The 17,010-nt window shown below is 49.3% G+C and overlaps 1 protein-coding gene and 1 pseudogene across 2 annotated transcripts in view; one reads left to right on the top strand and one right to left on the bottom strand.

Moving 5' to 3' along the window:
- DERL1 (derlin 1) overlaps positions 1-2,979 on the top strand; it is a 28,402-nt gene extending 25,423 nt beyond the window's left edge. For both annotated transcript variants that reach the window (XM_043601683.1, XM_043601684.1), the window contains one exon: positions 716-2,979. In XM_043601683.1, coding sequence (XP_043457618.1) covers positions 716-854 — 139 coding nt within the window. In that variant the 3' untranslated portion in view covers positions 855-2,979. The remainder of the gene's footprint in view (positions 1-715) is intronic.
- A 5,273-nt stretch (positions 2,980-8,252) lies between these two features.
- LOC122495769 lies at positions 8,253-9,159 on the bottom strand (annotated as a pseudogene).
- Positions 9,160-17,010: the final 7,851 nt, after the last annotated feature.

The following is a 17,010-nucleotide window of genomic DNA, read 5'->3' as shown; positions in this document are numbered from 1 at the left end:
TTGTGAGTTCGAGCCCCGCGTCGGGCTCTGTGCTGACAGTTCAGAGCCTGGAGCCTGCTTCGGATTCTGTGTCTCCCTCTCTCTCTGCCCCTCCCCCGCTTGTGCGTGTGCTCTCTCTCTCTCACTCTATCTCTCTCTGTCTCTCAAAAATGTATAAATGCAAAAATTGAAAAACACCCCAGATTCCGAGACAAAGTGGGCATCTCCAGTCCCCCTTGACGGCCGTGGGGCCCAGGTGTGGGCGGAGGTGCCGTGTGGGCCTCAACGTGCAGGCTGCAGATTGGTCCTTTGCAAGTGAATTTCTGTTACCTCCTTTGATCCAGGTTGATCCATATTTAGATCCATCAAAATGCTATGTATAGGTGGTTCTTTCTGGTCGTTGGGCTTGTGGGAGTAATATTTTTGTTTCTATACTGTTCCGTATGAATTGCTTTTGTAATCAGAAAACGAATTTTTTTAGAGTGTGAATTTGGCTGGAGACGTAGTAAATTTAAGAAATCCGAAAAGTGAGCACAGTCTGTGGTCCGGGCATCGAGCTAAGTGCTGAAAAGGCAGAGTTAAGTAAGACATTGTCTTCCATTGGCCAGACTAATATAATTCAGTATGACAGATGCCATGGGGATGCAGGAAAGGGAGACGTGCTGAATGGTCAGATCACCGTGCGGAAGTGATCATCTCGTCTTCTCTCCTTTGTTTCCCCCTACCCCCGCTCCAGGTACCGCTGGCTGCCCAGCAGGCGAGGAGGGGTGTCAGGATTCGGTGTGCCCCCCGCCAGCATGAGGCGGGCTGCTGATCAGAATGGCGGAGGTGGGAGACACAACTGGGGACAGGGCTTTCGGCTTGGAGACCAGTGAAGGAGCGGCCTCTGGCCTGCCCACCAGCCACTCTGCTCAGATGAAGTCTCCTCCCAGTGCTGGGCGTGCTTAACCACCGAGTTCTAGCAAACGCTGTTGGACCTGACCCACACTGAATGTAGTCTTTGAGTACAAGACACAATTTTTTAAGACCTGAAGAAAAATATAAGTGTTCCTCAAGTTTCGTGATTCTCATTCAAGTCCTTACTGCTACGAAGAACAAATATCGACTGTGCAAATTTCAGAACTGACTCTCTTTTTTGGTGTCTTCTCTTCCTTTTCTGTCTCAATAACGGGTTTTGGCAGGTCCTGGTCTGCTGGCACCAAACTGGGAATCTGGGGTTGGGTCACTAAACCCTTGGCAAAGGGACTCTTACCTCTTTCTTGCACACCTGCCTCCCTCCTTCTTTTTCCAGCCCCCACGTTTGCAGCTGGGGGAGGTTGCCCCTGAGATGGTTCTGCCTTTGACAAGCTCTCTTATTTATTGACTTTTGCCAAGGCTTGGGCTCAAAGAACTTGTCCACCATTTTCTCCCCTTGGTGGCAGAACTATAACAATAGGGGAAAAGACTGGACCAGCGGTTGGAGAGCTTTCTCTTTTGGAATTGCTGGGACCCGATGTCAGTTGTGACCATTTGCCACTGCTACAGATGTTTTTTATTAAAAGAAAGAAAAAACAGCACCACTAGGCCGTGAGGACACAGATTGGTGTTAATGAGGCATAGGTTGTTGCTAGGCGTTTTCTTCCTTAAGCGAGGGGATCACAACTTCAGTGGAGCTGCGTCTTGCACGGGGCCTAGGTGCAAACTGTGCGAGGGATAGTCCCTTTGCATCTCATGTAGGGCATGCTGGCTTTGCGTGTCCCCGGAGTAGTGGGGTGTGTTGTGCTAGGAAATTCCAAATCACACGTGCCCCGGGGAGTCGCTCTCTTTGAGAGGCACCTGGGCATCGGTTCCATTTCATTCTCATTCTGGATATATGTTTATTGAATAGTGTGGAGTGAGAACCTTATACCCTATTTAAATTGTCTTTTTTTTTTTTTTTTTGCCTCTCCCGCCACCTTGAATGGCCACATGCTTCAGTTAATGGTGAGGACACAGTTCCTCTGTACATAGGTCATATTATAAGAGCTAATATAAGCACATCTAAGTGAATCACATAATTTTGGGTTGTAATGGCTTTAGAATCACTTGTGTTTGAGGGTCTTTATTTTGAGCCATGAATGTAGAAGTCATGAATGTACATCAGACCAGCTTAAATACCCACAACTTTTTTTTTCCCCCCGTAGGGGCTTTTTCCATCAGAGCTAGGCTTATCCCCCAATAAAGTTTTTTGAAGGCTATGGTGTTTCACAGTTTCTTATTTTCTGTTTTTATTCTCAAAGCAGACAGCTAGGCCTAGGAGCAGTGTTGAGTGGTTTGGCTTTGAACATTTTGATTGGTTTCTTCTCAGGAAACACTGTGCTCTATCAGTGTGACCGTGCTTTGCCCCACCCTTAAAACAGTGACGTGTGTGACACTAGGAAGTGGGGACCTGAAAGCAGCTTGATTTTAATAAAATTTGTGTGTACCTCTCCTTATTTAATTTACACGATAAAGGAGGCGGAGAGACTCTGAACCTTAACAGTCGTGTGTTTGTGCTGTTGACCTGTGGCCACAATAAAATTTACTTGTAAACTTTAAAAGCCATTATTCCTGTTATGTCACATGTGCCCTCATTGTACAGGAGTGGAAACTCATTGTAAGCGTAAGAAGATTCTCATGACGAGTGAGCTCGAGGCCCTTGTATATGCTCTCTTAGCAATTCAGCTGCCTGAGAGCAGTCATTTCGGTAAAGGTTACAAGTATTCTTTAGAATACCTTCGTTCAAGGCAGAATGTTCATTAAATTCTTCTTAAACACGTGTAAAGAGCTGATGATTTTATGAATCTTGTCTGGATTACCTATCTTTTTGGAATAATTCAGCTAAGCAAGCTAGTTGAGATTTGATTTGGCCAGGCAGGACATACAGTGGATTCTCTTTATGAGTGGGGAAAAAAAAAAATCCTTATTTTGTATAGAGAACTTCCCCTTTTGTAACTAATTCTTTTTATTGGTAAAAATTGTAAATTAAAATGTACAACTTGACGGTCGTCTGTCTGAAGTTTCCGTATACCTACCCTGCTGCCTCTTTTAGACACTACCTAATTTACGTGACCAGGCATTTCTCGGGCCTGTAGGAGTGTCCAGGGTTTTTTGCAATCACAGCAATGCAGCATGTTTTAGGGGACCAGCTCATGTGTTGGGACTAGCTGTAGGATTCATTCCCGGAAGCACAGTTTCTGGGTTTTGGTTGGAATGAAGCAGTGTGCTTCCGAACACGGAGTTGGGCGCCCCATCCAGTTGTGGTGTGCCTTACGGCATTTCTGTAGCCTGCAGGTCTGACTCCTGGAACCCTACAGAATTAACCAGATAAGAACCTAGAGCCTGGAAGGCAGAGGCCATGATGTTACAGAGCCTTTTTTTTTCTTGAGCTTGAACCAGCCAGGCCTTTTAGGTAGGCTCTCATCATTCATCACCAGGTGGGGTGACAGGAAGGAGCGCTGCCCCCCTCTTCTGGCATTGGAGAAATAGCAGAAAGCTAGAAAGGAATGATCCTGCTTTTTAAAAGAAAAAAAAATTTTTTTTAAACATTCATTTTTGAGAGACCGCACAAGCAGGGTGGGGCAGAGAGAGAGAGAGGGAGCCACAGACTCTGAAGCAGGCTCCAGGCTCTGAGCTGTCAGCACAGAGCCCGATGCAGGGCTCGAACTCACAGACCCCGAGATCATGACCTGAGCTGAAGTCAGATGCTTAACCGACTGAGCCACCCAGGCACCCTGATCCTGCTTATTTCGGGGGGACAGTATATCGCCAGTATCCCCGTGTTCTGAGCTGCTTTGAGGAACACTGACTGAACAGGTGATGTGGTTGCCAACCCTTCATTCATTACAACTCCCTTCCCCTTTAACATTTCCAGCACTAACTAAATAAAGCTTAACCTTGGGAAACATCTAATCCTCTGTTTGGACTTCATACCGTTAGTATCTCCAAAGGCTCCATGTGCTCCCCTTATCCTCACAACTCCGTTAGGGTAGAACCCTATTTCCAGAAACACAACCGGCTGCTGAATGTGACTGGATCACATTTACTTTCTGGATCATTTAATGTGAGCCTCCCATCTATGGTTTCCAATGTGGCTGTACCGGAGAATCACTTGGGATTTTTAAGGATGCAGATTTCTTGCATTGCTTCCATTCTGTATGTTTTTAAAGTTCCCGATCATTCTGTATTGCGGTTGGGCTTGGGAACAACCTTGTGAAATAGCATTATTCCCACTTCTCAGGTAAGGAAACTTAAGACTCAGCGTGGTTAAGTCACTTAAGACCAAGCAGCTACAAGGCACCAAAAACAAGGCATGAACCCAGCTCTGAGTTAAGATCTCGGCTGCTGCGTTGCAGTTGAGGAAGCCAAAGGTCAGAATCTGGCATTAAGTGGCAAAAAAAGATTGTTTTCTTGCCAGGCTAAAGGCAGGCCAGAACGTTTGGAAACTTCAGTTGAAGGTATAAATTAGCTTTCTATCATCCCTGGGGGGATTGCCTTGTGGCTTGGAAAGGGGAAAAATTATATATATATATATATATATATATATATACACACACCCATACATACACATACATATATACACATATGTGTGTGTGTGTGTATATATATATATATAATTACAAATATCTATGTAAATGTATAAAGTCTACATGTATATTATAAAAACTAGGTGTCCGGGCGCCTGGGTGGCGCAGTCGGTTAAGCGTCCGACTTCAGCCAGGTCACGATCTCGCGGCCCGTGAGTTCGAGCCCCGCGTCAGGCTCTGGGCTGATGGCTCAGAGCCTGGAGCCTGTTTCCGATTCTGTGTCTCCCTCTCTCTCTGCCCCTCCCCTGTTCATGCTCTGTCTCTCTCTGTTCCAAAAATAAATAAACATTGAAAAAAAAAATTTAAAAACTAGGTGTCTATTGAGTAGTGCTTGGGCAGATGCACTTAGGACCAGCTCTCTGTCTTCAGGGTGTGTGCTCTCTACTGGAATGGGTAATGGATTGGGTAGGAATTTGGTGTGTTTAGGGAGAGAGCCGATGGCCTGGTCTCTTGGGAGTCTTAAAGGACTTCTTGTTCATAGAGTGGAATCCTGGTTCCCTGAAAGAGGATATTAGAAGAGGTTTGAGATCCTGGGAAGACTGGATTCAAAACTGAAGTACTTTTAAAAAGCAGCTAAGCGGCTTCTATCTATAATGGCTAATTATCTGCTAATAGGTGTGATCCTAGTGGTTGGGGCAAAAGGAGACTCCGTATAGACTGAAGGCAGGCAAGAACACTGGAAGATTAATTGAAGGTATAAATTTAGCTTTCTCTCCCCTGAGGAATTCCCCTGTGGCCTGTATGAATGCATGGGCACAAAGGAGGAGAAGGCCCTGCCTTGTCACCAGGGCCAGAAAGACCCACAGTAAGTGCAGAACTGAATTCAGGTGCAAGGTTTAAGGATCACTCAGGAATGTTTATTAAGCTCAAGTTTGCATCGGAAGCCTTTATCTGACCTAGATGAATTTGATCCCTCTCTCTTCTCTGGCATCGTGTTGGCCTTTTTCTAAGGGCTGGCACTGATACGCTGAGTGTCCTTGGTAATTAAGGGCAATCACTGTTAGCTTAAGGGAGACTTTAAATTTTGGTCGAAACTGTCCTGAGAGAAAAGTCACAAACCCAGCTCTGAGGATGTGAGATGCATCTGTCACCACAGCATGCCCTCATCCCCTGCAGGTGCCCAGACCTCTTAGTGGGTAGGAGGGCTTGGGACTTTTCTCGATCACTGCGATCAGTTAGGCTTCTCTGATTACAGGTACCCAAAAAGGACTCTGGTTGACTTTAGCAAAAGAGAATTTATTGGAAGGATATAGAGTAGGTCACAGATTCCAAGGGGCCACGGAGACACCAGATATGGAAGGGGTACCAGGGATTCGGGGAACAGGAACTAATCTTGACTGCAGCTGCTGGGCTAAATCAGCTCCACTTTTTATTCTATGCTTGCGTTTCTCCTTTTAGGGTTCATCTCCCAAGTCTTACTGGCCTAGCTTGGCCCTTGTGACCCTCTTGTGACTAGGAATTGAGGGAAAAACACTTGACTCACAGTCCCATTAAGACTGCAAAGGGGGAGAAGTAGTTATTTAAAAGCAAATCAAAGTGCTCTTGCTTCATGAGAAGGGGGAAGTAGATGCTGGATGTGCCTAAAAAGCCCCAGTTGGCCCACTAGCGCATGGAAACCACATGTGGCCTTTTGGAGGGACCTCTGGCTTTGCCTCATTCCAACCCAGGAACGAGACTCTATATCCTCCCATCTCCTCCCGCAAGTTCATCTCCAGAGCATTTAGCAAGCATTGTGGATTTTGCTGAAGATTTGGGGAAAAGAAGGTGGAAGTGTTGGCATTGAACCTCACAGGGATAAGTGACTGCCCACACTTCTTGAGGAGAGACTGTGTGTGTGTTCACTGCCATATCCCCAGCACCTAGTGCAAAGGCTGGCACACACAGCCTTGTTGAGATAAATATTTGTTGAAGGAATGGATCCATTTCATAATCTAAATTCTTAGCGTGGTCACCTGGCTTCCTGCCTTCTCTCCATCCTTTCTCCACATAGCTCTTCCAGTCCCGTCTGTCTTGGTCAATTCAGCTCTGGCTCCCAAACTCCATACTCTGCAAAATAAAAGCTTTGCAGTTAATCACGCCTACCCACCTTAGAGAGGCTTACTGAAGTTATTTGCTGGACACACTCTGGGTCAGGGAAGCAGGGCAATTCTGTAGCTGAAAAATTAAGATGGTTTTGGGGTGCCTGGCTGGCTCAGTCAGAAGGGCATGCCACTCTTGATCTCGGTGTTGTGAGTTTGAGCCCCACGCTGGGGTGTAGACATGACTCAAATAAATGAACTCAAAAAAAATTAAAAAGTGGCTTCATTATGTTCACTATTTCAAGTTATTTTGAACGTTATTTCAAATGTTCATTACATACTCCTCAAAATTGTGATACGCCCCCTACAGAGGGTTGAATGGTACCCCTCCCCCCCCCCAAAGATACGTCCATACACTAGTTCCCAGAACCTATGAATATGACCTTATTTGCAGAAGGAGTCTCTGCAGATGTAATCAAGGATCTTGAGATGAGGAGATCGTCCTGGATTACCCGGGTGGGCTCTGAATCCAATGACAAGTGTCCTATAAGGGCCACACGGGATATTTGGCAAAAGAGGGGAAGGCACAGACACACAGAGGAGAAGGTGATGGGGAGGTGGAGGAAGAGCCTGGAGCAGGGGCCCCAGACCAGGGGGGCCAAAGAGCACCTGATGCCACCGCCAGCTGGAAGAGGCAAGGAACGAAATCTGTCATCCAGCCTTTGGAGGAAGTGTGGTCCAGCTGACACCTTGATTTTGGACTTCTGGCCTCCAGAACTGCGAGAAAATAAAATTCTGTTTTACGCCCTCAAGTTTGTGGGGACTCGTTACAGCAGCCGTAGGAAGCGAATTCACCTCCCAACCACCTTCTCTCAGGTCCTTAAACGCAATGTGCCCTTCCTGCCTCTCGCAGCGGGAACACTGTCCACGCTGTCTCTGGCCCACGCGGTATTCGTAATCCGTTTTCACCCCTTCGGGTGAGACCATCAGACTGTGCCCAAGACAAAAGAAAGGTTGGGCACCGCTGTCCCACCAGCTCAGATCACCTGGGTGCATCTCTTCTTTGCTTCCAAAAGAGCTTTCATCTAGAAGCCGACCCTCAGACTTCTCTCTGCATCCCAGCCTGTTATCTGTCTGTGTCTGTCACAGACCACTGTCATTGGCAAACATTACAAAAACGGAATTTGGGATTTCTTATATAAGTCAGAGATCCTTCGGGCTGGAGGGTACCTAAAAGATTATTTAAATCAGATTTGCAAATGGTCTTTAGGCATGGAACTCTTTGCTCGAATGAGATCTCAAATCCTAGTATGTAAAAGACAGAAGTGAGGCTCATCTAAATTGTTTATCAAAAGAGGGGTCACAGCTAGTGTTTTCCCAACTTACCCCTCATTTCAGTCCCTTTTGCCTGTTTTTTGTTTTTTTTTTTGACAAATCCTTTGAAATTTCCCTGACTTCTATTCAAAATGATTTTTCAAGAGGTGCCTGGATGGCTCAGTCAGGTAAGTGTCCGACTCTTGATTTAGGCTCAGGTCATGATCTCACAGTTCATGAGATCGAGCCCCACGTCAGGCTCTGCAACTGACAGTGTGGAGCCTGCTTGCTCACTCCCTGTCTCTCTGCCCCTCCCCCACCCTCTCTCTCTCAAAATAAATAAACTTAATAAAAAAAATTTTTTTTTTGGATACCATTAGTTTATTGTAAAAGAGAGACATGAAAATTATTTACATGATGAAAGATTTCACAACTTCGCCAGAATGGGCAGCTTCCCTTCATGCCATTTCAATAATGATTTATGTCAGTCTACGTACTTTCCGAGAATGTCACCATCTCTAAATAAGAAACGATCCTTGCCATCTAGAAATACTTTGGTGCCTCCATATTCTGGGAGAAGAACTTTATCTCCAACTTTCACACTCACTGACTGGTTGAATCTCTCCACCCTTTCCTCTGGAGCCTGTTCCCACAGCCACCACTGTTGGCTGCGATTTTTCTGGAAGCATAATGTCTCCTTCGGTTACAGTTTCGGCTGCGCTCCTTTCAACTGAAACTCGGTCAAAGAGGGGAAGACACTTTCTAAATGCTTGTTCTGCCATGACTCCGGCCGCTGCAGTTCCTGCTCTGCTCTGGAGCAGCTGCCCTGCAAGGAGACCCTCAGTCCAACCGCCGGGTCACGTGAACGTGGGAAAAGGCCGCCCTACGCGCAGCTGATAAATAAAAAATTTTTACAGTGATATTTTGGAGTTGGCCTCAGTTTTGGGCCATTGCTACAGAGAACAGCTACTTTCCTAGTCTTTGTTGGATTTTAGAGGACCAGTAAATCACTCTCCCCTCTTCCTTGGTTCGGAGCCAAGGGAGAGATCATCACCGTTATGAGAGGTAAAAATGACAGCTTCATTCTTGAGAAAAGATGGATTGGAAGATATGTCATAGGGGTGCAGTTACAAAGATGTCCTAAAAAGGAACCCCAGAAGTTGAAAGACTGCCCTGGTCACCAGCATAGCAAAACAAGGACAGGGGTGTCTCCTGCTGCAAGCTTACCGTGGGGAGAGCCCAGAAGGTGGTTTCCAGGGGGCCTGGTTGGCTTCACAAGGACTGAGGTCAGTCCCTTCCTTGACTCACCAATCACACAAGTCTTCCTTTGAGAGAAAAATTGAGTTTCTGTGTACTTTTCCTCCCTGGAAAATTCCCTCCCTATGGAAGTGCAAGGGGTCAGGAACCAGTATTTCTCCCTGAAGAGTGTTCACCTCCACTCCCATTAACAAGATGGGGCCCACTCCCAGGCCCCAAATGGCTTCTTTTGAAACGTGCAATATGTGTGAGTCAGTCAGGTTAGACTAATAGCTGTAACCAGCAACCAATCACGAATTCCCCGCTGCATATCACAGCAGAGCTCCATTTCTTGTCCAAGTCACGGGCCAATGCGGGTAGGCAGGGAGGATGGTGGGGGCCGGGAAGGGGAGTGGAGAATGAGGAGGGGGGTCTGCTCCACGCAGTTATTCGGCGACTCAGTGTCCTTTCAATTAGTGCCGGGATTTCAAACTTCCGTGTGTGCTGTGCTTTGGGCTTCAGCGGCTCCACAACCTCCCAGGACCCCAGAGTCGTCCACTGAATTCTCTGGAGGTGGCCGCTCAAGAAAGAGCCAGTGGAGGACTGCGCAGCCGATTTTAGGGGCCAGGCTGCAAGTGGCCTACATCATTTCTGCCCACAAGCTGCTGGCCGGCACTCACTCACGGGGTCCCAGCGAATCACGAGGGCAGCTCGGAAACACAAGTCTTCCTGAAGGCCCCTGTGGAACAGCAAACCAAGTTGAAAGAATACCAAGCATTGTCTCAGCACAGTACCGCCTTCACAGAAACACAGCCCAGCCAAGCAAAGCGATTTTACGGCCATTCAGACCTTTACTAACAAGTCTAAAGAACAGATCCAGGACAATGCTGCTGGTTTTTGTTTTGTTTTGTTTTTTTAATAAATCCTGGGGCGCCTGGGTGGCTCAGTTGGTTAAGTGTCCGACTTCGGCTCAGGTCATGATCTGGCGATCTGTGAGTTCTAACCCCGCGTCGGGCTCTGTGCTGACCGCTCAGAGCCTGGAGCCTGCTTTGGATTCTGTGTCTTCCCCTCTCTCTGCCCCTCCCCTGCTCACATTCCGTCTCTCTCTCTCTCTCTCAAAAATAAACATTAAAAATTGTTAAAAATAAATATTGTATACTCTGTATTTAGAAAAGTTCACACACCTGGATGACTTTTTACAAACCAACACACCTGGGGTAACTAGCACCCTGATCAGAATATGACATCTCCAGCCCCCAGAAGCCTTCTTGAACACCTGCCCTGGGCCAGTCACCAAGCCCCACCCCAGGTGAGCCACAGTCTTGACTTGGAACCACGTAGTAAGTTAGTTATTTCCTGGTTTAGAATATTCTACAAATAGAACCATACCGTACATATTCTTTTGTGTCTGCGTTTACTTAACGTTACGCTTGTGAGAGTATTCATGTTGTGTATAATTGTAGTGTTTTTGTTCTCATCGCTGAAGCTTACTCCATGGTCCGCATACACCATGATTTACTTGTCCACCCTGCTGTTGGTGGGCATCGGGATAGTTTCAGGATATAACAAGCATGCTGCTGTGAATATTCCGGGGCACGTACTCTGAGGAACATAGTGACACACATATCCTCTGGGTAAGGCACCTAATTCCTAGAAGGGAGCATTGCCTGGCCTCAGAGTCCCGCACATCTAGTAGCAGTAGAACCGAGTGGTTTTCCAAAGCCAGCCCTTGGTTGTCAGCCTTTCCCCGCTTCTTAAAAGCCCTCCTTCCGATTTGCTCCACTTTGTCCCTCACACCTGAGGGTGTTCGAGAGTCCCCCTGACTCCTCCACAGCAAGAAAACTGCTCCCCTCAGTGACATGTTTGAATCTCAACCCCTCCCCGCCTTCTTTCTCTCTCCTTGCCTCCAGTTTGGTCGCCCTCAGCCCATTCTCCGGATTCTGTGTTCCGAAAACGTGGCACAAGCCGGGCTTGGCCAGAAGGGAACCCACAGAAAAGAGTGGGAGGGACGTGGGCGGGGCTGGGGGCGGGGCTGAATACAGGAAGATTGAATATCCTTTGGAGATAGTGGGGCGGGGGGAGGGGCTGAGAACCCTCACTCATTATTAATGTCTGTATCTGTCACACAGAGAAAGGAAATTAAGGAAAACCCTTAAGATCATTAAGGTGAACTGTCTGGAGGTGTGTGGGGCCTGATTAATATTCACATCCACGTGGCGTGTGATGGGAGGGGTGATCCAGGCACGGAAGTGGAAAAGCCACCCCCCTAGACTCCCCTGGCAGGGGTGAGGCAGGGCACAGGGCAGTAGGGCCCTGCTGAGGAGGGTGTGGAGCAAGCGCACCTGGAAACGAAGAGCGAAGAGCGACCCGGTGCTGGGGCCTTGCAGCGCTCTTGCCCAAAGGTCACTGGTCACAGCTCTAGTTCACCCGCGGTCGCCCTGATTAATGCGCACACCCGGGGCGGGCACTGGGGCAGGAGACAGAGGAGTGGAGCGGTCCCCACTCTCTTGAGAAATGCATAATCATTAATCAACATTACTGGGCCCCACTCAGACTAAGTGGCCTCTTGTGATTAGCAATGGGCCCTTGAAAAATAAAAACGCAGTCTTTTAGCATTTTGAGTGTGTGCATTTGACAATGGCTTTCTTGATAGCAGGGGGGGCTGGGAGGGGGCTTGCTGAGCCGGGCCTGTGGTGTGTGTGTGTGTGTGTGTGTGTGTTGGGGGGTGCAGGCCTGGCTTCAGGGTCTGAGGAACAAAGACAATTGGAGGAGTTATGAGTCTGGCCTCAGCGGCAGGAGACTGTCCACTTTGCGGGGGTCAGTTCTGACTGGACCCCTCTCCCTGGGCAGGAACTGGAATGTCCAGGGTGATGAGGCCGGTGGGGGCTGGCATCCCTCTGGGACTTCTGAGTCACAGTTCATGACACACCCGAATGTCCTAGCTAGAAGGAAGTAACCGGGCTCCCACCTTGGATGCCTGTCGTGGAAATTACCTCAATCTGTGTAAATCATTTGGCTCTCCTCAGACACATTAGTGTCCCTCCCCTTCCCAACCACCAACTCACTTTGTCCTCACAACTGCCCTGTGATGGTTTTACTGTCCGTGCGCTGCCGATGAGTTACACGCGGGGCTCAGAGGAGGCGAAGGACTCCCCTTACCAGCAAGAGGCAGAATCCCGGTCCCCACTTTCTGGGTGGACTGGGGTGGGGGGGCGGGCAGACCTGGGCAGGGCTGACAATGCCCTTCACCAGGCCTGTGACCTCGAGCCACATTTATGACCTCAAACCTCAGAGCTCTAGTTTCCTCAACTTGACGAAGAGAACGGTGAGACCCACCTCATAGGATGATGGTGACACCCCCCTGAGCTAATGCTGTGGAAGCATCTGCTACAAAGCCAGTCCGCAGTGCTATCTGTCCCCCTGCCTTCCTCCCGTGTCCTTCCGTCATCACTGTGATCCTCACAATGGTCTGATGAAGTTGGCGTTATTGTTATAGGTGAGGAAACTGAGGCTCAGAGGGGGGACCCTGTCACCCTGCCGTGTCACAGCGCAGTGAAGCAGTGGCAGTGTCATTTAGCACCAGGATGCCACCAAGCTGGTGGATTTTTTTTTTTATGGTTTATGTGTTTATTTTATTTATTTACTTTGAGAGAGTGCATGTGCAGATCTCGAGCAGAGAAGGGGCAGAGAGGGAGAGAGAGAGAGAGGGAGAGAAAGAATCCCAAGCGGGCTCTGTGCCGTCAGCACAGAGCTGGACACGGGGCTTGAACTCATGAACCGTGAGATCATGACCTGAACCGAAACCAAGAGTTAGACGCTTAGCCGACTGAGCCACCCACATGCCCCCGAGGTGGTGCTGATTACAGGGGATGCTGTGGGCCCAGGGAATCACCCTAAATGGCTCTGTTAGAAATGATTCTACTTAGCTGAAAGCCATTTGGGGACAGTGTGTTTTGTTTTAATAACTTGTTTTCTTTACAAAAATCCCAGCTGGCCTCAGTTCTGTCCCCCTCTTATGACTGCCTTGCACTGTAATGCACATAAAAAGACACATGTGAGAACGTTGATAGCAGCATTTTTTTAATGTTTATTTATTTTTGAGAGAGAGCACGTGAGCAGGGAGGGGCAGAGAGAGAAGGAGACACAGAATCCAAAGCAGGCTCCAGGCTCTGAGCTGTCAGCACAGAGCCTGATGAGGGGCTCGAACCCCCAAACTGGGGATCATAACCTGAGCTAAAGTCGGACACTTACCCGACTGAGCCACCCAGGTGCCCCAATTGCAGCATTATTTTTAATAAACTTAAACTAGAAGCAACCTGAAGTCCATCAGCAGCCGAATGGGTGGACTGTGGTTTGCTCCTCTGATGGAATACTATACAGCTAGGAACACAGACACAGCACTGCCACAGAAAGCAACGTTGGGGAGTCTCAGAAGCAATGTTGTATGGAAGAAGCCAGATGCAAATAATATCTGCTTTATGATCCCATTTATATAAAACTCAAGAATAGGCACAAAGAATCTATGCTGTCAGAAGTCGGGTGAGCGATTACATTAGAGTTGGGGGGGACAGTTTCTGAGAGGGCCCCTGGGGGTGCACCTGCTTGTACTGGTAATACCCTACTTATTGCTCTGGGTGACGGTTCACTTTATAAAAATTTCTTGAGCTGTATGCTCCTGATCTGTATACGCTTTGTAAAGACCTCATACTTTAGCTTTAATGTTTGTGTAAAAAGATGGGTAAATTAGAGGATCTTGGGAAGGTTGGGGGATCCGGCTTGAGGCTGAATCCCTGGCAGTGACACGCAGGACGCCGCTGCAGGATCGATCTGGTGAGAGACTGCCCCCAGTGAACATTAGAGGGAACAGTCACTGCTGGGCCAGGAATTTGAGCAGGGGTTCATGCATCTTCTCCGGACAGACCAGGCCTTGCAGCCGCCGCTGCCTCCCAGCACATTGAGGCTGCCTGGGCTTCTTCCCTCACATCACCGCTTCCATCCCAATAGATCCTGCTGGCAAATTTGATTTGTGGAGCCGATGCCCCATTCCCAGCCGCAAGGGAGGCTGGCTGAGATCTTCACTTCTATTTGGAGGTAGAAGGCAGGACCCCCTCCAAAGTAAGGAGAATGCCCACAGGTGCAGGACACTCAGAAAGCACGTTCCCTGTGCTCCTGGCCCTTCACAAGGGCCTTTTGGAGACATCGCCCTATTCTAGTGGCCCTGATGGTGTACAGATGCTACCTGTTGCTGTTCAGCTCGATATCTGCCCTTTTATCTTTTCCCTGCACTCCCGAGACTGAGAAACTACATTTTCCAGACTCTCTTGCCAGCTGGGTCCCAGTTAGTTTTTTCAAACAAAAGGCACCTGTGTGGGATTGGGAGGCGGGAAGAAGGGAGGAGTCGTCCTTCCTCGGTGTTAGGGATGCCTGGGCTCATGGGCCCTGGGTGATACCACTGTCTTCCGTTTGTGCCTTCGACCCTCCCACCACGTGTCATGAATTTTCTGTGGCCACCTACCCCCGTTTTCCTGAGGGCCATGGACCTAAAAGCCATGGGGTGGGGCTCACACGTGTGTGCGTGAGGGCTGGCTGGGGGAGAGTTGAGCCGTTTGTACCCCAGTATGGAGTAGGTCAGGCAGTCCCTGTGGGCCCCTTGTAGAGCAGTTAACAGGTCACAGGAAGGGCCTAAGCAACGACTCCTCACCTGGAACTCAGGCTGGCTGGCTCCCCTGGGCAATGCCAGAAGGCCAGCAAAGGTGCTGGTGAACCCGAGTCAGAGACCCCGGGGCTGGCCTGCTCTCTGTCACCTCCGAGTGTGCATCGCAGGCAACTCACCGAACCTGTCTGGGCCTCGGGTTCCCCATCTGGAAGCGGATAGATTAATACCTACCCCTGAGGGTGGTGCAGAGGAAAGTCCTTTGCAAATAGAAGGGAGTGGTTTTTCATGCAAAGGGAGAACTCTGAGCATCAAACCCCCGCCCCCCCCCCCCCCCCCCAACAAGGACACTTCAACTGAGGAATGACCTTGGCCTTCTCATCCTGCTGACTGGAATCAGTCCTTCAATGGCTCCCATGAGAGAAGGGATGTATTCACCGGGTCTGGCACATTCACAGGCCTGGCGGTGTGCTGGATGCTGGGGATACAGGGATGAAAGGACTCAGTCTCTGCCCTGCGGAGCCCTTGAGGGAGACACGGGCACGCAGTCTGGCAATTGCAGCTCCCTGGGACCTGGGGGTGGGATCACAGGAAACTTCTAGAAGCAGGGATTTCTAGCTTCGACCTGAAAGAGGAGCAGGGGTTAGTGGGATAAAGGATCAGGGCCAGGGTCAGAGTGTCAGGTGGAGGGAACAGTGTTTGCACAGGTCTGGAGGCAAGAGGAATGGAGTGTCCACGAGGTGGAGGCGAGTGTGGGCGAAGGGTGGGCAGTGGGGGGCAATGGGTTCAAGGGTGAGTGAGGCCGATCATGCCCTGCCATGGGGTTTGGACTCACTGGGCACACTGCCCCAGGAGAGACACAGCCGGCCCCGGGCCCAGCTGCAGGCTGGTTTATAAGCTCCCAGCACAAGAGTGGCTGTCACCTGTTCTGAAATCCGAGGCGTGTAAGGCTCTGGGGTGAACGCTCTCTGTGCCTTTGTCCAATGTTAACCTGCGCTGAGAGGAGAGGCTGCGCCTGGGGACCTTGTGGACTCTGGCCCCAATCCTGTGCCCCACAGCGAGCAGGGGAAAGTCAGGGCCGGGAGCTGCTAGGAACTTCTCTACCCTCTTCCCGCCTCTCGGCCTGCTCCTGGCCAGGCTCCGATGCCCTCTCTCCTCACGCCTGTCAGGCCAGGCAGGTGTGACTCCTGTGATTTTCCGCCTGCCTTCCAGACAGGTGGTTTTCATAAGGAGACCAGAACAAGCTCACACCGATGTTTCTATGGGACAGCGGAAGGTGGTTCTTATCAGAGAGCAAAAACCCCATCGGCTAAGGAGAGGCAGGTGGAAGTACAATTGAAGATGAGAAGAGAGAAAAATCTAAGCCTGTATCAGATTGAGTCTACTAAACCCCATCTCCTTTAGTCTCCTGTGTGTGGATTACTCTTAATAATTTTAAATGTTTATTTATTTTTGAGAGAGAGAGAGAGGCAGAGATCGAAGGAGACAGAATCTGAAGCAAGCTCCAGGCTCTGAGCCGTCAGCACAGAGCCTGTTGAGGGGCTCGAACTCAGGAACCGTGAGATCATGACCTGAGCCGAAGTCGGACACTTAACCGACTGAGTCACCCAGATGTCATGTTTGTGCATTACTCTTACGGGTCTCAGAACTCAGGGACACCTGAGGGGCTCGGTGGAGCATCCAACTTTGGCTCAGGTCATGATCTCGTGGTTCGTGAGTTCGAGTCTCACATCGGGCTCTCTGCTTTCAGCCTGTCAGCGCAGAGCCTGCTTCAGATCCTCTGCCCCCACTCCCTGCCCCTCCCCTGCTTGTGCTCTCCCCCATATAAAGAAATATTAATGGGGCGCCTGGGTGGCGCAGTCGGTTAAGCGTCCGACTTCAGCCAGGTCACGATCTCACGGTCCGTGAGTTCGAGCCCCGCGTCAGGCTCTGGGCTGATGGCTCGGAACCTGGAGCCTGTTTCCGATTCTGTGTCTCCCTCTCTCTCTGCCCCTCCCCCGTTCATGCTCTGTCTCTCTCTGTCCCAAAAATAAATAAACGTTGAAAAAAAAATTAAAAAAAAAAAAAGAAATATTAAAAAAAGAAAACTCAGTTCAGGTGGCCCCTCCTCTAGGAAGCCAACCATGCCCCTATTTGGAAATGATGCCCCTGCTCTGTTTTCCCAGTTCTCTCTGTGTGTATGTCTGACTATGTTGACTTTGGTGTTGACTTGTCTCCCTCCCCCATT

This window comes from Prionailurus bengalensis, chromosome F2 (assembly GCF_016509475.1).
Source record: "Prionailurus bengalensis isolate Pbe53 chromosome F2, Fcat_Pben_1.1_paternal_pri, whole genome shotgun sequence".
NCBI classification, from domain to species: domain Eukaryota; kingdom Metazoa; phylum Chordata; class Mammalia; order Carnivora; family Felidae; genus Prionailurus; species Prionailurus bengalensis.
Note: the sequence above shows the minus strand (reverse complement) of the source record. Positions and strands in the feature narration are given on the sequence as shown.